General features: G+C 43.7%; 1 protein-coding gene across 2 annotated transcripts in view; it reads left to right on the top strand.

Moving 5' to 3' along the window:
- LOC138289570 (alcohol dehydrogenase 1-like) overlaps positions 1 to 24,883 on the top strand; it is a 259,702-nt gene that overhangs the window by 44,156 nt on the left and 190,663 nt on the right. For both annotated transcript variants that reach the window (XM_069230185.1, XM_069230184.1), the window contains exons 3-5: positions 9,367 to 9,508; positions 19,489 to 19,576; positions 19,682 to 19,901. In XM_069230185.1, the coding sequence (XP_069086286.1) occupies positions 9,367 to 9,508; positions 19,489 to 19,576; positions 19,682 to 19,901 (450 nt within the window). The remainder of the gene's footprint in view (positions 1 to 9,366; positions 9,509 to 19,488; positions 19,577 to 19,681; positions 19,902 to 24,883) is intronic.

The raw sequence follows: 24,883 nt of genomic DNA, 5'->3' as shown, positions 1-24,883 counted from the left end.
AAAACTATAGAAATCCATCTGTTATAGTTAGAGTTATTTCAAGTAACTCTAACTTTTGCCCTAAGGTAACTATAACTCACGACCCCACCATGTACAATTATCTCATCAATAATTTTACTGCAAATGTTACAGTAACATAAGATATCATGAGTGCTGTAATATCTGGGATAATTAGCAGTGCATGGCAAGGGCACAAAGTATAGATAACTTAGGGCACGAGTTATAATTACTTGAAATAGCGCTAACGATAACAGCTGAACTTCTGTGGTTTTGTACATTTAAAATGTTAGCCTGATCATAATCTCCCTGTTCTTTAGAACACTCTAGGAGGCTGCTGTGGAACACAAGGGAATCAACTGACAAGCTGCTCCTGTTGGAAGCACATGTTTTACTGAGAATGTCAGACTTCATTCTCATATGGCTGTGAAAGATAGTATGAATTTACAGAAGTATGCTCTCATTTTAACTTCTGGAGCACCTTCTATCTATGGGAAAATCATGAAAAAACTGTTTTCTCTAAAACATGATTCATGAATTTCCAGCAGGGTAACATCACCTTAGAACACACCACAATCACTAAAATGGGTATGGTACCATCAACAAATGATTTATATTGTAACTAAAATTTCTTATCACTCTTTACACATTCTCCTTTTTGTGACCCTCAAAACCTGCCATTCACTACAAAATGTGTACTATCATGTGTATTGGTCCCAAGATCACTACCAGGACTTCCAGCCAAACAGATCTCACCATGATATCTGTACTTAGGCTCATCCCAGATATACACATTTTTATTTCTTGTAATTTCTCCTAAACTACTGAACACATTTACACCAAATAAAAAAAGGCTCATCTGTGGACCAAACACTACCTTTCTGCCAAATGTCTAAAGAGTCTACAGTAATTAACATGGGAAACGCAATGCTGGCTCCTGCAGGAGGCCGTTTGCAGTGCAAGATTGGGTGGTTATAGGTGTTGGCCAGTGAGTGTCTGAGTGGGTCTGAAAGTGGGTGTGTAAGTCTCTGAGGGGGTGCATGAGTATTTACGTGGGTCTAAGAATGAGTATGTAAGTGTCTGAGTGGGTCTGTGAGTAGGTATATGAGTTGGTGTATCAGTGTCTGAGAGGATCTATGAGTGGGCGCATGATTGTCTGAGTGGGTCTATGAGTGTGTGCATGAGGATCTGAGTGTCTGTGAGTGGGTGCATGAGTGACTGAGTGGGTTTTTGAGCAGGTGCATGAGTGTCTCAGTGGGTCTGAAAGTGGTTGTGTGAGTCTCTGGGTCTGTGAGTGGGTGCATGAGTGTCTGAGTCGGTATGTGAGTGGGTGCATGAGTCTGAGTACATCTATGAGTGAATATATTAATGTCTGAATGAGTTTCTGAATGTATTTTGTGATTTTTGTTACCGATATTTGCAAATTCGTTGCAAAATCACACTGGGGCTGTGCTGACTTAGTGAGTATCGTGCATGTACAAAAAACAGTTTTTTTGACATATTACACAGACCAGGGGTCACTCCCAGGCCCCTATATTCCAGCCATGGGGTCATATACAGCCAAGGGGAACACCACCTCCCTCAAGCCAGGCCGGCTCATGCAATAGAGAGGAGGTGATTGTGCTCCCCTGGATCTTCTAATAGCCCTGGGCACCGCCATCCCACAGGGCCAGCTCCTGCTACCTCCCAAGGTGCCCACCCTTGGGAGGTAGCTGATGGCTTCTGCTTGGTGGGAGCCATGACAGCTCCCGCTGAGCATAAATAAACATAACTCCGCTCCCAGCAAGTGGGAGCATGAAAACTGCTCCCACTCGCTGGGAGCGGAGGTTTCATCTCCTTCCCTGCCCGCAGACATGTGGGCAGGTAAAGAGAGAAAACCATTGCTCCCCCAGGCAGTAAGCCGCATTTACAACAGCTCATTCTGTGAAGGAGCAATGCATGCTCCTGCAAGAGGCAGGAAGCCAGCTACCGCCGCAGGGTCCTTGAGGCTCCCCTCGTAGTCTCACAATAAAGAAGCACTTACTTCTGCAAAGTTCACATCATCCAAACATGTTTTTGCTGCAGTTCCACCTTGTAAAGTAATCTGATGGAGCCACTCAAGGAACTATCCCATTGGCAATGTTAAGCACTCTTCTATAAAGTGCAAATCATCCAAATGTGATTTTACTGCAGTTCCACTTTTTAAAGGTATCTGATTGAGACACTCAAGGAACTATCACATTAGCAAAGACACAGACACACATTGTCACTGGAGACATTTAGACAGCTGCAGTATAGAAGATGCACTACACATTTACTCAATTAAGTAGCACTGACTAAATAGCCACTAAAAAGTACTTCAGTTTGGTCGACATTCTGCACAAAATGCTGGCCTCTTTTTGGATAAATACACAGGGCAGGATTCATTCTAGGACAATGGTCATTTCACAAAAATTAAACCTCAAAGCGAAGCCTTTACAGATATAAACTAAGCAGTTGCCCATCTCGTAGCTCCACTTATGTAAAGTACTAATCATCCAAATTTGTTCTGCATGGTCAAGACAATGCAAGTGTTTTTTCTCTGCATTTTCACCTTGAAAAGGTATCTGTAAACCTTGATGTAGGGGTTGGTTGGTTATAGAGGGTAGGCTGCAGGCCCTGGCTGCAGGCTAGACCCTGCGTCCAACCCCCTGCTGTGCATGACAGAAGGCTGTGCATGGTGTGGGGTTGGATGATTATGGGGGGTTGACTGCAGGCCCTGCAGCCAACCTCCGCTGTGCACGCCAAAGGCTGTGCATGGCACAGGGTTGCTTTAACGGATAGTGATTAAAATTACTTTACGTTAAACAAACATAGAAATTCACTGAAAACACCAAATGTTACAGGGACATTATAGTTAGAAAATAGAGTCTAAAAACAGAAATTCACTTAAAGAAACAAAGGTTATAGGGACATTACAGTTAGGCTCACATTTGAAATGTAGAAAACCATAGAAATTAATCTGTTATAGTTAGAGTTATTTCAAGTGACTATAACTCGTGACCTAAGGTAACTATAACTTGCACCCTCACCATGTGCTGCTAATTAACCCAGATATTACATCACAAATGACATTTTCTATGACATCATTGATAATATCACAGTAACAGTTGCAGTAAAATTATTCATGAGAGAACTGTGCATGGTGAGGTCGCAAGTTATAGTTACTTTAAATAACTATAACAGCTGAATTTCTTTGGTTTGTGTGTGTAAAATCTGAACCTAACTATAACGTCCCTATAACCTTTGGCTTTTTTAGTGCATTTATATTTAATGTATTATATATACATATATAACCAAAGGTTACAGATAAATTATAGTTAGGAAAACTTTATTTATTATTTCCATGCAAACCATTCTTAAACTACACAAACATGAAAAATTCTAAAGTTGTAGTTACAAGTTTAATTCACAATTTACACACCACTGTCACAGTATTATAAGTCGCCCATTTACGTACACAGTATTACCTATAATTTACATTTTAACAAAACATACCACCTTGAAATAACTATGTCACTGTTAGAAATTGAGTCTTTGGTTGACATTCAGGTTACCCCCTGTTCAAGCAAGGACCCTCACTCTAGTCAGGGTAAAAGAGAATCACCCTCAGCTAACCCCTGCTTACCCCCCTGGTTGCTTGGCAGAGCAGTAGGCTTAACTTCAGAGTGCTAGGTGTTAAGTATTTGTACCAACACAGACAGTAACTTAATGAAAACACTACAAAATGACACAGTTTAAAAAAAATAGGAAATATTGATCTAAACAAAACAAGACCAAAATGACAAAAATCCGACATACACAAGTCAAGTTATGAATTTTTAAAGATGAAACTCAAAAATAGCACTTAAAAATACAAATGGGGTCATTACATCATTGGCGGGCGGCTTCCGCCGCCCGCCAAGCTGTAACCGCCATGCGGCCGCCAATGCGGCCGCATTCCCGCGGTGCCCATTACAACATCCCCGCTGGGCCGGCGGGCGCAAACCTAGTTTACGCCCGCCGGCCCAGCGGGGATGCGGCCGCAACATAGGAGCCGGCTCCTAATGGAGCCAGTGGTGTTGCGGCCGTGCGACGGGTGCAGTTGCACCCGTCGTGCTTTTCACTGTCTGCTATGCAGACAGTGAAAAGCTGCACGGGGCACTGTTAGGGGGCCCCTGCACTGCCCATGCCAGTGGCATGGGCAGTGCAGGGGCCCCCAGGGGCCCCAGGACTCCCCTTACCGCCAGCCTCTTCCTGGCAGTGCAAACGGCCAGAAACAGGCTGGCGGTAGGGGGGTCATAATCCCCAGGGCAGCGCTGCTTGCAGCGCTGCCCTGGCAGATTATCACCGCCAGGGCTAAAACGGTAGGAAACCGCCAGCCCCGGTGGTGCGACCGCGGCGCCACCGCCGCGGTCGTAATACTGGTCTCCGTACTGCCAGCCTGTTGGTGGTACGGACGCCACATTACCCCTGACGGTGTCGTAATGACCCCCAAAATGCTTCGATGAGGTGTTAACACGGCGTTGTGACAGAGTCGTTCCCAACAAGCCGACACCAGTGGCGCCGGACACTGAGTCGCGTAGATCCCCAAGTACAGTACCTTTGATGAAGAGTGAAAACAAGTTGATGTGCGAAGTCGGGGATCGCGGCGTTTGTGCGAAACGTTCAATCCACGCACTTTGAGCGGCGTCGGTCACGACGTGGTGCAGCAACTTCCACGGAGTTGCAGACTTCAGCGGCGCTGTAGCGGCATCGGGCCTGCAAAGGTCGTCGCGTTCCAGCGAAGATCACGGAGTCGGTTGCAGGCGGCGTCACCGGATTCAGCAGCGGCGTCGGTCCGAAGTCGTCCGAAGCTGATTTCCTTGGATTTACACCAGCTTTCCTTTCAAGGGCCAGGGACTGGATAGGGCACCGCTTGTCAGAGCAGGAGTCTCTCCAGAGACTCCAGGTGCTGGCAGAGAGAAGTCTTTGCTGTCCCTGAGAATTCAAACAACAGGAGACAAGCTCTAAATCAAGCCCTTGGAGATTTCTTCACAAGATGGAAGGCACACAAAGTCCAGTCTTTGCCCTCTTACTTACTTTGGCAGAAGCAGCAACTGCAGGATAGCTCCACAAAGCACAGTCACAGCCAGAGCAGCTCTTCTTCCTCAGCTCTTCAGCTCTTCTCCAGGAAGAGGTTCCTCTTGTTTCCAGAAGTGTTCTAAAGTCTGTGGTTTTGGGTGCCCTTCTTATACCCAATTTCTCCTTTGAAGTAGGCCTACTTCAATGTAAAGTCTCTTTTTGAATGTGAAATCCTGCCTTGCCCAGGTCAGGCCCTAGACACTCACCAGGGGATCGGAGACTGCATTGTGTGAGGACAGGCACAGCCCTTTCAGGTGTAAGTGACCACTCCTCCCCTCCCTCCTAGCACAGATGGCTTATCAGGAAATGCAGACTACACCCCAGCTCACTTTGTGTCACTGTCTAGTTTGAAGTGCAACCAGTCCAACTGTCAAACTGACCGAGACAGGGATCCACAAACAGGTAGAGTCACAGAAATGGTATAAGCAAGAAAATGCTCACTTTCTAAAAGTGGCATTTGCAAACACACAATCTTCAAATCAACTTTACTAAAAGATGTATTTTTAAATTGTGAGCTCAGAGACCCCAAACTCCACATGTCCATCCGCTCCCAAAGGGAATCTACACTTTAATCAGATTTAAAGGTGCCCCCCATGTTAACCAATGAGAGGGGCAGGCCTAGCAATAGTGAAAAACAAATTTAGCAATATTTCACTGTCAGGACATATAAAACACATTACTATGTGTCCCCCGTTAACCATACACTGCACCCTGCCCTTGGGGCTACTTGGGGCCTACCTTAGGGGTGCCTTACATGTAAGAAAAGGGAAGGTTTAGGCCAGGCAAGTGGCTACACTTGCCAGGTCGAATTTGCAGTTAAAACTGCACACACAGACACTGCAATGGCAGGTCTGAGGCATGATCACAGAGCTAGTTATGTGGGTGGCACAACCAGTGCTGCAGGCCCACTAGTAGCATTTGATTTACAGGCCCTGGCACCTCATGTGCACTTTACAAAGGACTTACTAGTAAATCAAATATGCCAATCATGGATAAACCATTCACATACAATTTACACAGAGAGCATATGCACTTTAGCACTGGTTAGCAGTGGTAAAGTGCTCAGAGTTCAAAAGCCAACAGCAACAGGTCAGAAAGACAAAAAGATTGGGGATGACCCTGCATAAGCAAAAAAGTCCAACAGTCACGCAGCTTCGTACACAGTGTTCTCACCTCACTAGTCACTCCATAAACTATAACTCTTGACTGTACGATGCACTGTGTTCCAAAAAATCATCTCAATTGAGATGTTGTGTTGTTTTGAAAGCTAGGTTTTCACATGGTATAAGTAATGTCATAGGCAAGGGTAGAACCAGGGTATTCATAAGGTGTGAGTTAGAGCAATAAAGATGCTTTTATTTTTTTCTTGTCATAAAGGTCAAATATTGGGCTCTGCTGAACTCTAGCTTAGTCTTCTAGAGGTTGGGGGTTACTTTTCTTTTTCTGACTGCAAGGTGAGGATTTTGTAATGTGAACCATGTCACAGTCTTGCTGCTGTGAAACAAAAGGATTTAGGATGTCACTTTTTTCTAACACAGCATAACTTGAACTTTACAAATATTTCACAATATAAAACCAGTTAGGTAAATTCAAATTAAGTACTTTCTTTTGTAATTCTGAATTGTAATAGAAACAAGTAGTTTAATGGGATCAAAACAAAAAAGACACTTTACTTTGTGATGCACAAATGATGAATATACCCTAAAGCCCAATTTCCATTCCATCTGTAAAAATGTACTGGTCATTTCAATGGAAATTGTGTTGTCTGTAAATAACAGTGTGCATCACACCATGCTTTAGTAATATATTTGCAATAGGCTACACGCCACACCCTTAGCTCTCCACCCTAGTGGGTGTCGCTTAACTGTTACACGTTATTTGTGTGATGCTTGAATGTTTCACAATCCCTATCAATTCAGTGGTGTAACACTGATGGCAACACCCACACTCTGAATACTGTTCCAGCACCACCGAATAGCATTAACGCCATTGTCTTCATGGCCACAGCAAAAATAAATTGCCAATGCAGTTTTACTTTTAATGCACTATTGTCATGCTGAAATCCACACTGACCGGATGCATTGCTTTCATGCCAGAAACCAAAATGCCACACTTACAGTGCAATTACCGTGCATCCTATTTGCTAGGGTTGTACATAACTGCCAATCACGTCAGAATCCATGTCACTGAGTTATAATCAGTGCCATTACCATCTTGGAATCAAACTGTCTGTTAATGTAAAGGCCATATCTGTGATTGCCAATATGCTTCTGATTCCACTGTTATTCCTCTTCCCTACACCTTCTGTCTTCACCCTTGAACGCTTCAGGAGAGTGCCATTGAGATTAATGAGAAACCTATCACTCTTCTGGCATGTAGGCCACCTCCCAGTCAGGGTCGAACTGGGAAGGCGGACAATCAGGCCTTAGGCAATGAGCTGGTGCCTCAATGTCACCAATGGGCCGCTTTTTCACGGCCTCTGTAAAACGGTCCACAGAGACTTAGGGGCAGATTTATGGAAAGTAGCGCTGCACTGAGTGCAGCACCACTTTCCCTGCGTCCCTATGCACCCCGTATCGTCACCATGTGTGCGCAGTATTTAAAATACGGTGCGCCATGGTGCAGGGTAAGGGGCAATAGCAACATTCAATGTGATACTACTGATGTACTCTGCAGGAGTACAGACTGTTGGTGTTACTCCTGCAGAGTATATAGGGGCCCATTCTAAAGAATGGAAGCCCCCTTTTAACGCCTGCTCTGAGCAGGTGTTAAAAGTGCCGTTAAAATTGGCGCAAGGAAATCTCATAGATTTCCTTGTGCCACTTTTTTGCCCCCCCCTGACTGGGGAACACCCCCTTTGCATACATTATGCCTGGCACAGGCATAATGTAGCGCAAAGAGTTACAGAGTGGTGCAATGCATTGCATTGCGCCACTCAGTAAATACGGCGTGGGGATTTCGGCCTCATTGGGCAACATTAATGTAAAGATAATGACACTAATGTGGCGCAGGGTGGTGCTGGGGGGTTATAAATATGCCCCTTACTGTCTTTGCCAGTCCACGCCAGACTCATGTAATGTGGTGCCAGCATCATGGGCACCCTCATGCCATGCTGTCAAACTGAGGCTGGGGGCCCGGTGTTGCTCTGGAGCTTAGGGCATTCGGGAACCCTGCCTCATTTGACTGGCCAGCAGAGCCCCGAATCAGTGCCATCCCCTGCTGGCCCATCACTCTTAGGCCATGTGGGGCATGAGGAGGCTGGAAGGATGCAGTGTCCTCGCATAGGTGGGCCATTCTCACCTAAGCCCTCCTGGAGCAGCAGTCCTGTGCTTTTCCTGACCACTTCCATGCCACGTCATTTCCCTGAGGCTATAGTGGGCTGGGTGGAGGCGAGTAAGAGAAATGGCATTACCAAAGGCAAGGTGTTGTCATCTCAGTCCTCGTGTCTTTCAGGCCTTTGTGGAGTGGTAGGGGCTCGCTGTTAGGCCACCTTTCTAGAGGTTAAAAAAAAGAAAAACTAGGATGAAGAGTTATGGTCAGATCTACTGACGCTGAAACTGGAGAAGTGGGTTTGAATTCCTTTGTCAGATCGACATTCTGTGTTTCTGGGCAAATCACTTAATCTCCCTACATAAAATAAAATAATGAATTTGATCGTGTGTAATGTATGTAACTAGTATTCATGTAAATTGCTCTAATGCCTTCCGGCCAAGTTCACACTATAAACAACTAACAAAAAATAACAACTATTTGGGAATATCGGCCACCTTTTGTGGGAGTGCACAGGCCTAATTGTAATCATAGTCCGACCCTGCTCCCAGTGGCTCGTGCTTTGATCCCAATCATACTCTGCTCCCAGTGACTCTTGCTCTGCAGTTACCCCTCACTCCAAAGATGGCATCATAACTGGCCAAAATGCAACCCACTATTTCCTTTAGGCCTATGAGAACCAACATATTTGTGTATCATTGACACAGAATGGAAAAACCTATTTGATATATCAGGCACTTCTCCTACCATTTGTGCACATATCTGGGACCAATGTGCATAACTTCATCAGACCTTGTGCAGTTCCAAAAACTGTATGTTCCTTACACAAAACACATTTTCCCTATCCCACATTGTCACACAAGATGGCATTTTTACGTGAGTTCCAACCATTCTTCCAATGCCTTTGTTGTCTCTGGTGCAATTTATGCCTAGGTGTAAGAGGAGGCAGTAAATAGCTCATTTTTGCTTTCTAAACAGATGGTAGCCACCAGCATTTGTCGCTCTGATTACCATGCAACTGAAGGGATGTTCACCAATGTGAAATTTCCAATGATTGCTGGTCACGAAGGAGCTGGAGTTATTGAAAGTGTTGGCGAAGGAGTGACGAACATACAGCCAGGTAATGGCTATGACTTCTATTTTAAACCAGATGATGTTATAGTGTATAAAGAGTTCTGAATTCTTTGAAATTGATTTCTTCAATTGACACTGGTACTGCCACCCTCAAACACCAACTGGTTAGCAGTCTTTATACAAAGGCCCTTGCTGGCGTGTTTTCTCTTCCCCAAGGTCGATGGGATCTTTGGACCCTGTGAGAAGTGTTGTTAACATACACAATCATTCCAATCTCAACCACATCAAAACATTTAAACAACATGATCAATTTAGGCCATGGAAACAATACTTCTATTTGAGAAGACATTCAAAGCTTTATTTATAACCACAGAGCCAAAGTCACATAAAATGTGTGCAGAATCAAATTGTAGAGATAAAAAAAACTATGGACTGGCCAAATCTATGAAATAGATTTCATCTATTCAGTGTCATCACCATAAAACATTCAAGAAGAATACTACATACTAATAAAGACACAATTTGCATCACAGAACGTTTTACTATTCATGAGAAACAAACTAATGGAAAAATTAATTTTAGGGGAAAAAATAAATGATTTGACATTTTTATGTGATTGCAAATATGAAATATTGAGGCCTACTTATGCTAACGCAAGAAATATAATGCATTAATATAACTGTTGATGAAACACACATAATATGCAAAGTTATGTTTTTAACATTATTAATATATCATCACCATGTGAAAATCATTTAATTAATAATTCAGTGTTTGTTAAAACTTCACATTAGATATGACAGAGAAGTGCATTTATTGTGTGTGTGTGTGTGTGTGCACATGTATCTGTATACTAATAAATCACATTAATCATAATAAATCAAATTCATTTCACTACTAATCATTACTCTAAATATTTCGAATATATTTTCAACATTCATTTAAACTTGTTTACACACTGCCAGTTCTAGTAGGCACAATGTCCACCATATCAATAATAAGTGAACACTTTTAAAATGTGCGTTAATGCAGCTTTTTTTCCAAATTAGGCTTTTAAAACATGGATATAAAATTACCAATAGCTGAATTCTAAAGGTTTAGCAAACTTTTCCACTCCAACACCTTGCAAAACAGGACAAGAGCGAGGGAAAGGAAAGGTGGATTTTAGGGCGGATTTGCTGCAGCTGGGGAAAAATGTTTTTTGAGTACTACGGCAGGTCAATACTGCTGTAAAAAAACATTTTTTTTAAAGTTAGCATATAGGTGGAATACATTACTCAATATGTCTAAACACGCCTGTCTCGCTGTGATTGTTTGGTAAACATGAATTTTCTGGGTTGCTTCTGGTTCTTATTGTAGCCTTTCTACAGACTTGTAGTTAAGTCATGGGGCATTGATTCTGGAGAACATGTTTTTATGCTAAGACTTCAGGGTGCTTGGGCAATTCCTGTAACAATTGATGGGGATAACAATGGCACACAATGGACATGCTTGACGTCTCATATTTTCCTTATGATTATATAATTTATCATCAGTGGCAACTGTTGAGATAAATAATTGGTGATGCAGACACATCAATTGTTTTGACTCACTGACAGGTACTCTGAGAAAATAGCAATGCTTTTAAGTTCAACCAGAAAGCCTCAATCATGGCTCATTGTAAATAGTGTTTATAATGGACCACGACTGAGAGCTCTGGCTTTCAGGCGAAAGGCAGTGCCACTTTCTTATAGTACCTGTCAGTTGGTCATAAACATAAAAATATAATATGTATACTTACCCATTGCACTGCTCTGGCTCGCATCCTCCAATCCTCCTGCTTCTAGTCCACCAGAGCGCATGGACTGAACTAATTTCCCTAATCAATCCAAACACTACGCTTGTTCTGCTGATAACGTTAAGCAGCATGAGAAAAGCACCAGAATTGGTTGGAGTGGGCTGGCTCAATGCTCCCTCAGCTTTGCCTGTGCCTGCTCTCCACCCAGTTAAGACAGCGCGAGTTGGAAAGGTTTAAAGTGTGCATGTCAGGCTGGCCATCGCAAGACACCAGGGCCAGCTTTAGCGCTGGTGGCGTCCTGTGCGACAGTCTTTTTTTGCACCCCCTCAACCCATGACCACCGCCTCGGATTCCCGCACTACCACAAAGCAAATGTGCCCCTCATTTCTCCATAGCCCCCCATCACATATTTTCATTTGTTTTAAAATGCTTGTAAAGGCTGGGTTTACTAATTCACTCAAGCTATCCACATAAAATAGTTCTGTTCTTTGCAGTAGGCATATTAACCCTCTACACTACTTTATGGCGCGGCTAAGCTGCCGCTAGACAAAACTCCCATCTCTCTCCTTAGCAGGAACGTTAATCACAAGAAGTATCTTTACATTTTAATTGCTTCCTGAAGGCAGGACGCATAAGGAACTTTTCAGCAGGTGCTTTTAAATTGTAAGTTATTGCTAAACACAGTGCCCCTCTGAGGTCTGTGCCCCCCAATCCAGGTCAGCACCTGGTGCGACTGCACCACCCTAAAGCCGGCCCTACAACCAATCCCTGGTTGGTTTCAAAGTACACCTGTATCTCTGGCACCAAGGAGGTCTCAAATTGAGGTTCCGCGAGGTACCAAGCGTTAAGACGCCGGACAGGCCACATGGTTGGGTCAGCAGCCGAAGGTCATGGGAAGTAAAGCATGATCTGATATTGCACTCGGGAGGGCGACCACACAGTACTTCTGGTACACATCTTTGGTCAGCAGCAGAAAGAGATCGATGCAAGAGTCGATTTTGTGTGCGGCTAAAGTGTGGGGACACACCCTGTCCCGAAGGAGCTAGATTTTCCAGACATCTCAGAGAATCAATGTATCCTTCCAAGCTGATAGTTGATGAGCATGGGAGACACGCCCCTGTGTGAGGGGACCAAATGTATCCATATCAGGATTAGGTATCACACTATAGTCGCCGCCAAGGATAGAGACACCCATTGGCAAGCTTGCAAGCAGGGCAGTCAGCGATGAGAAATTCCCCGCAGGTGCTTGATTAGGTAAGAAAACTGAGAGGAAATTGTAGTGACAGCCCTTAAAACGACCTTCCACCACCACATAATGCCCTTGAGGGTCAACATGTGAGTTAAAGACTATCAAAGGAAAGCCACTGTGAAGCAGAATAGCCATGCCCTGTGACCCTCGAATGAACCACACATGGAACACCCTATCATACCCATACTTCAGAAAAAAGGGATATTGGGAGCACAGCAGATGAGTCTCCTAAAGCTTGGGAACTGCTGGTTGAAAACATTTGGAGACTCGCAGGACAGCAGTGAGTTTGATGCTGTTCAGGAGCCCATTCACATTCCATGGCATTAACTTAAATGAGGGCATGGTGAACTATAGTGGAGATGCGAAACAGCACTGAGAGATGACCGGGTTCAGAGCAGATGCACAGATAAGTGATATTGGGTGAGTCATGTGTGAAGTTTGGTGCAGGTGCGGGTGCAGAACTATTCTGTGAGAAATACAACATAACCCAAAATAAACCCCAAACATCAAACTATTCCCCACAACACCCCATCCCTTATTTCCACCCATGAAGCATCTGTCACCCAAACTGGACCGAAACAGAGGTTAGAAAAACAAACAATGAGAAGGAGAATGGAAAGCATACAGATGAGAAGCAGAAAGGAAAGCATACAGTGAGGACAGGAAACCTCCATCTAGAAGGGCATTATGCCTAAGAATACCATGGTAGGGGAGGCATAAAAGTGCTATGGGATCAGGGGTACAGCAGCTGGTCTGTGCAGTTTCTGGATCAGGAAAGCAGGCTTAAACAGGGTTAGTCTGTAAGACTTCTATCTCGGGGTATGCATGAGCAAGGCGTTGCTCAGTCAACTGTCAGTCTCGCTGTTTTGGATGACCCCCTCTTTCCACCTGCACGATCATGAGACTTGTAGGAATGGGCCTGCCTCTGTCCAAACGCCACTGAGGGTGACTGGCACAGTACACCACTGGGTCCCTATAGAAAGTGGAGTATTATATGGTATAGGGTATTAGTCCTCACTCATGGTCATGTTGTCTTTTCACTTTGCACTTTCCTGCACACAACGATATATTGCACTATTGTTCAAGCACTGGTTGGGTGGACAGATGGCCTCCTTTATGATTGGGCACTTGACTATACTTCTGTATCATTGGCATTTTAATGACTTCTTTTTTTGCTTTGTCTCTTTCAGCAGTTCATGTATTCTCATTTCTCAGGCATAATATGTGAGTCCTCATGATGATCCCATGCTCAATGCTTAGGGGATTGAAACGTTGACATTGGTACCATAATTCACGCTGTAATTGAGAATTAATTTTATGTATGACTATAGGTACCAGCACTGTTTGACATAGAAATTTTGCATTTGGTTATGTCAGCCTGGCAGGCCTGAGTTTTATGACTGGGAATGTGTGCTTCTGTATATATGATTTTCTTCATTGCCGTATATCTGGATGACAAACTGTGCTGAAAAGACTTAGGGACAGATGTATCATGCATTTTTGTGGTTGCAAACGGCCCCATTGAGCCGCTTGTGATGGCAAAAATGCATTTTGGTATGTATGAATTTCAATTTGCGATTCAGTAACTTGTTACTGAATCGCAAATAGGAATTATGACTACATACGGATTCTGTATTAGGAAGGGGGGTGTCAAGGGCATCCCTTCCTAATACCAAATCGCAGAGGTATGTATGAATGTTTTGTGACCGAAATGCAGTCGCAAAACATTCATCTTTTACCACCTACCTCAAGTAGGTGGTAACCCATTCCCTTCCCCTTTGTGAATGCTGCAAAAACATTTTTAAGAGCAGGCAGTGGTCCCAGGGACCACTGCCTGCGCTTAAAAAAATGAAAAGAAAACTTTTCATTTATCTTTTTGAAACGCATCCTGTTTTCCTTTAAGGAAAATGGGCTGCATTTAAAAAAAAAAAATCTTTATTTAAAAGCAATCACAGGCATGGTGGTCTGCTGAGCCCAGCAGGCCACCATCCCTGTGATTTTAGCATTTCCTAGTAGGTCGCAAATGGCAACCTATCTCATGAATATTAATGAAGTAGGTTGATTTGCGAGCCATTGGGAATCGCTAAATGAAACTCCTTGAGTTTCATACCTTCAAATAGCAATTACCTAATTACGATTTGCAGAAATCACAATTAGGTAATCGCTATTCAGATAAATGATACATCTGGCCCTTAATTCTTTGTTTTCCTGTGTGCCCTTATATGATTCTATGTGTCTTTTAATAATTATGTATTCAATAAATGTTACATTTCTACATAGAGTTCATTGAATCTCTATGTTAATATTGTGATTTGTAATGAGGGACCCTCAGAGCAGAATTTCAGAGCACCAACAAGGACGAAAAGTAATTGACACAACTCAAAAGAAATCTGACACCGATTTATAAATATATAAATAGAGCATATTTTTATCTTAATTTAGAAACCAAAATGCACAACATTGATAAGTATACCTGGAGTTATAGGTTTTAGAAACTATATGAAATCACAGCAGAACTGGCTTTTAAATGCTGCATTGAAGTCCATGGGAGAAATGCGACTGGTCGCAAAAACGTACTTAGAAAGCGAGTTGCGTGGAACCCTTAGGTTAAGGTTATGCAGTCCCTAGGACCACATCATGACAGATAGTTCAGTTTTATCTGGCCTGTGGCATCCGGGTTCTGTGTTGTCCTTGCTTTGCTGAACAGGACTCAAGTCGAAGTCAATGGCAAGGTGCCACTGATGACAAACGACCACTTAGAGGTTTCGCTGCAGGGAACCCTTGCAGAGTTAAAGTTATGTGGGTCTAGACCACAGCAGTCAGTTCACTTACACCTGGCCTGTGGGACCCAGGTGCAGGGTTGTCCTGGCTGTCCGTGGTATTGAACAGGACTGCACTGGTGCTGATTTTGTCGCTTATACAATGGTGCTGGCAAGAGGATGCAAAATCTCAGCTGGGGCTGAGTTGTAGATGTCGGATGCAGGCTGCACCTGCAGCGCTGAACATGGGGGGTTTGTTACCAGACTGACAGCCAACAAGCCTTGGCACCGGTAAGGGTGCAGAAACCTGGGGTTTGAGAGTTTGGTGGAGCGGCCTGAAACTTGGAGGCACATGAGACTACAACGTCTCAAAAGGCAGTGGACCCCCTGGGTTTCGATTAACCTATGGCGGGCACGATGGCCGGTGAAACTTCGGATCTTGCAAGTGTTCTCACTTGCAGCTTGCAGAGGACTAGGGCCACTAGTCAAAGGGAGACTGAAGGTGCTTCTGGCTTCCACAGGAGTTTCTCTAGTCAGGAGTGATGCGCTTCAGCCAAGGACGATGGTTGTTCATGACGTTCCTAGTCTGTTGCCTCAGGGAAAGAGTATCCCTCTTTTGCCTGGTTGCAGTGGGCAGAGTCCGGGTGTTGGTGATGCAGAACTCCTCTTGGTCCTTCCTTGAAATTGGTTGATAAGATCTGATGTCTGGTGTCATGGGTGTCCCTTAAATCCTGGATTTAGGGGATTTAGGGATGTGGAGACTAGTGGCCAATTGGCAACTAGCACCCACAGCTAATCTGCCCCTGAGGTGACCACTTCCAGTGGGACAGGTCACCTTTAGCTACCCAGAGCCCTCTATACTGCCACTCCAAAGTTGGTAGAAATCAAAATTTAGTGCACACACCGGGCTGCTCACCCTAGAGGTGTGGTCAGCCTGCTGGGGTGTGCACATTCTGGCAAATCTAATTTCCCACTTGTCCATGAGCAAATGTGCCTAGGGGCAGAGATGGGATGTTTCCCCGAGTTGGGGACAACACAGATGGCTATCAGGGGTGGTGAAGCCTTTAAAGCTCACTGCCCTGATGGCTCTATTCACTAGCCCAGTTGGAGGGTGGGAGATGTGACCTTCCTGCCTCAGCTTTCGCTTCTAACTCCTGGGGGCAACCAGGCTGCCTGGCAGGAGGTCAGACACCTGTCTTGGCAGCAGCAAGCATGTGAAGAGGCACAGGCTGCTCGGCCAGAGCACAGAGATGGGTGGCAAATAGGTGGGCAACAAATAGTGTGCCACGTGGGTGCATGCCAGCTGTCCCTTGATGCGAGATTCGTGTTGGGGGAGAGAAATCAAGTTGTTTGGCACCAAACTTGACATATCTAGGCGGTACTATAATGGAGCTAGCAGCCCTGGTCTGCCCAGGCTTAAGTCCAAGGTTATCCTATTGGCCGGCCTGCACTTAGAGTGTACCTTAATTGAAAGGACGCTATAGAAACATAAAGGCTCATGCTTATATGTCTGCACCTTAAATATAATACACCCTGACTCCTGGGTTTCAGGGACCTACCTTAGGGGTGCCTGACGTATATATAAGGCTGTGCATGGGACTGTGCCAATCGTTGGTGAGGGCACAGTCAAACTCAAGCAATTTGCACCACTCTGTCAATCTGCAGTGGCAGACCTGCCATCATCAATTTGTGTGGGTTAACTAGGGTGGCACAAACTTATGCTGCAGCCCTGGGAACCCCTTTATCACATATGCCCTGGGTACCCTGGGTATTATTTACCAAGGGCTTATGAGAAGGTAAATACTTGTAAATGAGGGAATTATCATGTTGATAAATAATTTAGGGAGAGAACACATACACTGGGGCTTGGTTAGCAGGCCCCTCCCAGTGCACTATCAGGGTCGTAAAACCAGCATCCAGGGGTTTAAATGGGGACAAACAGTGTGTGTGGTGGTCTCCAAAGAGCCCAGGTTTCTTACATTCCTGGCCTGTCTGAAGGGATGCCTGGGTCCTGTCTTTCCTCAACCCACTATCAGGCTTGCTCAGTAGTCCTGAAGGAGCAGGACTTGGAATTGAAGAGGACTCAAATGGATTTTCTTAACCAGGAAAAAGAATCAAAGATTGCAGCTTCAGATGCATGGACACATGCAGCAGACATTTTTGAGTTAATTGGTTAATGGTTTAAGAAAATCCATTCATGGCCAGTGTGGATGCACTCACATGCACAGCAGTTATCTGGGGGAAAAACAAGGGCTAGCAAAGCCAATAGGCTTCACCAACATGGCCTACTGTCTTTGTTATTGCTTGTTTACACTGATTTTAATATGCTTTCAGTAGAATTCACTGTGATCGGAATGGAAGATGAATAGAAGGGACTTAGGATGGAATTGATTTGGCATCTACTTCATTCAATGGTAGTATGGACATGTTGGTCATTAGTGAACAGCAGACATATTCCCCTAATGGCAAACATTCCATGCCAGTATTGAAAAATGTCATGGAAGTGTTGATGCACCTGGTCACAGGTGTGTGAGAAAGTGTGTTTAGCATCTCAGAATATAGAGAATGAACAATGTATATGGACAAATATACATGGACAAATCGAAACAAGACAGCCCCACAAAGAAGTAAGCCGCTGAGTTTGGGTAAGTTTCAGGATATACATAAGAGAATACGTTATTACTATTACTCATTGGTTAATGAGATTGGAGTGGTGAGGCAACAGTACCGGCAGCCAAATACCCAGGGTTAAATTATGCAATGCGCAAGATAAGGTCCAAAAGCTAAATAGCAAAGCTGAATTATAGTGTGCTTCTTATTGGTGAAGTAAAAGGATAATCTACTGCGGCCTCTGATAAGAAGATGCAATATCCAAAAGATGACATTGCTAACCCAGATTTTGTACCTGTTTTGATCCATACCCTTGAACATTTCACTGGAATTCTTTAAGTAACTTGGGTCTGTCTTTCTTTATTTGGTGGATAGGATATAAGACACCTCATGAGTCTTGAGAGCTCCGAAACTACCTTTGGTAACTGGCCGGGAGCACTTTCCAAAATTAAATTCTACTACTGGGCAATTTATTGGTGGTGAAGGTGCGATTGGGAGCGTGAATAAAATACAGTTTCAATCTTTGTTCTTTTGGAAACTCAGAACATTTAAGAAATTATGTCAGATCGTGAGTACTGCAATGTCAAGAAGTGAAAGCAGAAATAGGAATACTTAGCAAGGTAAATACCAAGCTGAAAATAAGAAGAAATTGTGGTCAAAGGACTGCAGAAGATGGGGAATGGTTGTAAGCAGAGGCAATGTGAGAGACATTAGACAAGTAAGAGTACAAGAGGAAAGGCATAAATCAAAGTAAGGAATGTAATTATAAATGACAAGGCGTCTCCTGGTACCTTAGGAAGTCCTTTGGATTGATTCAAACATATTCCGCTTAACAACAATCATATAGCAAAGTCATAGTTTGGATCTAATGTAATAGAGTTTGTTTTACTCATTTGCAAAAGTGGGCCAAAACTGACGACAAAATTGGAAAAACGATAACCCCAAAGAACCTGAGCGTAACAACTGAATTCCTTACCTTACCTGAAATAGAGACAATAGAAGCCAAACCAGAGGTCTCACTGTAAACAAATAAGGTAGTGCAACAGATAGGGGGGGCTGATTATTAATTGGAACTAAAACCAGAGTGGGACGGTTGAGTTAACAGTCAAATTTCATTTATTTAGTGTTGAAAATGACAAAAATATATTATCATTAGTTATATGGATGGAACTCCAGTTCAACCCAGCATCATAATACTCTTGAATCTTTAAGATTTCCCAATTTGTTTTTATAAAGGGCGGTGAGCGGACCCGTGGTGAATGGGGTGTGAGTTGGAACCCAAAATGATGTAAAATGATGTGAAATGATGCGAAATATTAGCATCATTTCACATAATTCGGAGCTAATCCTGGGGAATGTTTAGTAAAATCTGTGAAATTCATTTTTTCTTGTGTATGTTTGGTTACATTTGTTGGATACTTTAGTGAATGCTATAAAAAAGAGAATCCGTGATTTATGTCTGCACAACTTTCAGTCATTTGAACTCCATTTTCAACATAAATGATTCAAATGTATAGGCCTTTCCTGCTATTACAGACACGTGCACCAACCCAAATCTAATCACCAACTACATTTAAATGGAACAGAATAGCATTTAAAATAAATACTTTATCATCATTATGTTTTTGTAGGAGACCATGTTATTCCCCTCTTCATGCCTCAGTGTGGGGAGTGTAGCTGCTGCCAAAATCCGGAGAGCAATTTTTGTCTGAAGAATGAGTAGGTATCAGTTTTGCTTTAGTAGTTATGTGATATTTTAAATTTTGTACTTACCTGTATGCATAATGCTGAAATGTAATTTGAATGTTTGTAACTTTCAAACAGCATTATTAATGGCCGAGGGCTGATGGCTGACAACACCAGCAGGTTTTCTTGTAAAGGTAAAGAAATTCACAACTTCCTAAGCACCAGCACCTTCACAGAGTACACTGTTGTGGATGAGATATCTGTTGTCAAAATCGATTCTGCTGCCCGCCTGGACAGAGCGTGCTTAGTCGCCTGTGGATTTTCCACTGGCTATGGATCCGCAGTGAACACAGCCAAGGTAAGCATGCTACAATTCCATGGGAGCCAGGTTAATAAATTATTAGTGGGGCCAGGGTATCATGATCCAACCTTAAATAGAAATTTGGAAGCATAACAGCTGAGATGAGAGCGTGACATGCATATCCACTTGTGAAATGTAAAAATTGTGATCATTTTACTTATTGAACACTATTGTTAATTTCATTGGCAATTCTCTCCTTCTGTGCGCTCGGCACTCTCACTGTCCCCTCTGCTTAAAAACTGCCCTGTCTGCTCACTGCCGCTTCTGTTTAACAGCAGTGGCGGGTGATCTGTGAAAGTGGTGGTGGGCTATACCATTCCCAAAGTCCAATCAGTGGGTGAAACTAGTGAGCCAGATTTCTCCTCTTAAGAGGAGAGGTGGTTCTCTCCTTAAACAATTTGAAAAAAAATGTGGTCACATAAACAATCACTTGTGTCATAGGGTGTCAAGGAAGCCTGACTCTGCCTAATTCTGGGCACTCATTTTTCAAAATTTGCCAGGTGTTCACCCCAAACACCACAGTTTACCTTGAGCAGTGCCATTTTGTCCCGTATTTTGCCATAGTGTCCCACATATCTCAAAACTACCACCAAAAGTCCAGTCCCAGCATTTAGTCATGGCATCCCCAATGCCATGTCAAGAATTACATAAAGTATGACAGGGCCATAATTTTGCCATTGGTTACTGTTAGACCTGACAGCCTTAGGGTGGTCATCCCCCAACTTTTTGCCTCCCTCCCTCCACTTTTCTGACACTGTTTCTGCTGGTTTTAGGACTCTGCACTCATTACCACTGCTAACCAGTACTAAAGTGCATATGCCCTCTCCCTTAAACATGGTAACATTGTTTCATTCTCAATTGTCATATTTGATGTAATTTGTAAGTCCATATTAAAATCAACTACATGTGCCGAGGGCCTGTAAACCAAATGCTACTAGTGGGCCTGCAGCACTGATTGTGCCACCCACATATGTAGCCCATTAACCGTGTCCCAGGCCTGTTTGCAGTTCCACTGCCACTTCGACTTGGCATTTAAAAGTACCTGCCAAGCCTTAAACTCCCTTTTTTTTTACATATAAGTCACCCCTAATGTAGGCACTAGGTAACCCACAGGGAAGGGTGCTATTTAGGTCAAAGGCAGGACATATACCTGTGTGTTTCATATGTCCTGATAGTGGAAAACTCCTAAATTTGTTTCCCACTACTCTGCGGCCTGCTCCTTTCATAGGCTAGCATTAGGGCTACCCTCATATACTGTTTGAGTGGTAGATTCTGATCAGAAAGGGGTAAATAGGTCACGGTTAGTATGGCCAGGATGGTGATAGAAAATCCTGCTTATTGGTGAGGTTGGATTGTATATTACTATTTCAGAAATGCTACTTTTATAACGTGAGCATTTCTCTGCACTTAAAATCCATCTGTGCCTTATAGCCTGTCGCCAATGAAGGTCTGGGCTGAGCTGGTTGACAGCTTCCTTTTGCCTTTCACCCAGACAACCACAAACACAGGATTCTCAGTCACACCTGCACTCAGCTGCATGCTGAATGGGGCTTCCTGGGCTGGGAGGGTGGAGGGACCTAACACTTACATTTCAAAGGCTAGTGGCCTGCCCTCACACAATGGACTGCCAAACCTCCTACTAGGACCCTGGTTGACAGACCTGTACTGAAAGGGGACCTTGTGCACTTCAAAACCACTCTTTGAAGTTTCCACCACTTTAAAGGCATTTTTGGGTATGTAAACTGGGTCTCTGACCCCGCCAAATCAGACACTTCTGGACCTGAACCTGCAACCTGTCAAGAGGAACTGCCTGGCTGCCCAAAGGACTCACCTGGACTCCTTTGCTGTGAAGGACTGGTGCCTTGCTGTTGCCCTGCTGCCTTGCTGGCCTCTGACTTTGCTGTGAAGTGCTCTCCAAGGGCTTGGATTGAGCTTGCCTCCTGTTTTCTGAAGTCTCAGGGCCAAAAATACTTCATCTCTTCAAGGAAATTCCTTGTGTGCCAAAAATCGACACACAGCCTGCCGGAAACAATGCACAGCCAAACCAGAACGATGCAGCCCGACTTCCCGAGTGAAGATCGACGCAGCGCCTGCGTTGCGACTGGAAATTCGCCCCACAGCCCTAACGGATCAACGCAGCCTGACTTCCCTAGTGGAGAATTGACACATCCCATGCAGTGCAACAGAAAATTCGACGCATCACCTACCAGATCGATGCAACGCTTGTGACTTTGACCCACATGGCCAGGATTTCCATGGGCATCAAAAGATCCCCACATTGCAGTGAGGAACTAATATTGTGCACCGGAAACGGATGCAAAGCCCCTTCCAACATGGAAAGAAACAACGCATCATCTGTGCCGCATTGGAAAATCTGGCGCACACCTTATTTTTCCACACATCTCCTCCCCTGCGGTCTCCGTGCATGATAATTTTGACGCAAACCAAGTACTTTGTGCAAACCAGAGACAACTGTTGATGTTTAAGATCTAATACTCTTTTTACTCTTGCAAAAGTGATATTTCAACTTATACTTATTGAATCTTTATCGTTTTTACCTTAATTTAACTAGATAAATATCATATATTTTTCGAAATCTGGGTGGTGTATTTTTGTGGTGTTTTCACTGTGTTATTGCATGATTTATTGCACAAATACTTTACACATTGCCTTCTAAGTTAAGCCTGACTGCTCAGTGCCAAGTTACCAGAGGGTGGGCACAGGATAATTTGGAGTGTGTGTGACTTACCCTGACCAGGATTGTGGTCCCTACTTGGGCAAAGGTATATACCTCTGCCAACTAGAAACCCCATTTCTAACAGTTACCACATACTTAATGGGTGCTCTCGTATGTCAAAAATTACCTCTGGTATACAAGGACTATCAATTTACCATGGGTGACCCATAACCTGAGTGCTGTCCTTAAAGCCAATCAGTACCTCCAATATATGTGCACTAGTATTTTCCATATGTTAGAAATGAACTCCAATAAGCTAAGACCTTTATTTGCCATTTTTAACACCTTAATGACCATCCAGATGCCAGGGCCAGCATGGCACACACATGCAAACAGTCTAACATGCACTAATGCAGTCACTCTTACACATGCACTCACACACATACTCACACACACTCTTATACATCCACTTTCTTATACACTGCATGTGAGAAATTGGGGTACTGGTTGACTGGAGTGTGAGCACTGGTCATGCAGCGACCACAATCCTTGTCAGGGTAAGGTACAAGCAAACCCCAAATTAACCTGTGCTCAACTCCCTAGTAGCTTGGCACAGACAAGTCAGGCTTAACTTAGAGGCAATGTGTACAGTATTTGTGTAACACTTCAAACAGTAAAACAGTGAAAACACCACATAAAAGTCCCATGCCATGCTAGAAAAATAGAGCAGAATTTAATAAATAAAACAAGACCAAAACAACAAGAATCCAATCAGTAGAACCAGAGATATGAATTTGTAAAGAAAAAAGTGAATTTAGCATCAAAAATACACAAAGCGCCAACTGTGGCTATCTAGTCATATCAGACCAGGTCAAAGTCAAAAGTTCAGGCTGACCACAATGGAGCACAGGTCGGATACAGTCCCTGGTTAGTCCTGCTGAGGTTTTACCTTCTCAAGTTTGGCAAGAAGGCGGTAGCCAGCAGGTCAGCACAGCAGAGCACCATTTCGTTTAAAGCAGTAGTCCAGCAGAGTGGCAGTCCTTGTAGCAGCATTGCAGTACTTCTTCCTTGTAGCGTATCCACAAGCCCAGAAGTGTACAGAAGAGGAAATCTTTCTTTTATACCATGGTACCCTGGTTCTGGAAGGTGGAAGAAGCTTCTAGACAGTGCATTTGAACTGTATGACATTTCCTGAACCCCTTGTCCTTGATCCAAGCTGGCTAAAGTGAAGATTCAGTGTTATTAGGCCCACTGAGTGAAAGCTGTGCGCAGGCTATTCCAGTGGAAGTGGGGCTGTGCTCATCCCTGCCCACCATCTTGCCAGCAGATAGCCCACTTAGGCACTCCTAATCCGTCGACTGTGGGGATGTCTGGGATGACTTTACAAAGTCCAACTGTAAGTTACACCCAGTCATGTGACCTAATACAGGCTTCAAGCACAAAGGGGCTAAAGACAGAAAAATGTAAACTTTCGAATAGTCATTTTCAAAATTGTAATAAAAAATCAGACTTTACTATTAAAGAGGGTTTATCACTACAGTTTCGTAGACACCAAACATGGCATAGCCACCAGCTCCCAATTAGAAATTACAACTTATTACATGTAATAAGTAACCCCAATATTATCCTATGGGAAGGGAAGGCCTAGTGAAAAATTAATTTAGGGGTTTTTCACTACCAGAACATTTAAAACCTAAAAGTACATGTCCAGTCTTTTAGTTACACAGCATCCTGTCCTAGGGGCTACCTACGGCCTACCTTAGGGTCGACCTATATGAAATAAAATTGGAGTTTACGGCTTGGCAACAGGGCTTAATTGCAAATTCGACATAGCAGTTTAAAACTGCATTCAGACTGCAATTGAAGGCCCGGGGCATGTTTTACAGTGCTACTTAAGGGGGTGGCACAATAAGCTTTGCAGGCCCACTGGTAGCATTTAATTTACAGTCCCTGGGTATTTGATGAACCAATTTACAAGGGACTTACAAGTAAATAAATATTCCAACTAGGTATAGGTCACTCAACCATGTTTTAAGGGAGGGAGCACAAGCACCTTAGCACTGGTTAGCAGTGGTAAAGTGCACAGAGTCCTAAGCCCAACAAAAATAGGTTCAGCAAAATGGAGAAGAGGAGGCAAAATGGTTGGGGAAAGACCACCATAAGGCTGATAGATCTAATACTCTGTAACTCACTCTTCCAATTTTAAGATCGGATTGTGTGGTTTACAAATGCTTGGACTCATGTTGTCCTTCCTACACCTATCTTACCTGCTAGTAAACTTTGTAAAAACATTTTCTCTAAA

Source organism: Pleurodeles waltl, chromosome 1_1 (genome assembly GCF_031143425.1).
Source record: "Pleurodeles waltl isolate 20211129_DDA chromosome 1_1, aPleWal1.hap1.20221129, whole genome shotgun sequence".
NCBI lineage: Eukaryota > Metazoa > Chordata > Amphibia > Caudata > Salamandridae > Pleurodeles > Pleurodeles waltl.
This window is presented reverse-complemented; position numbering and strand designations above follow the sequence as displayed.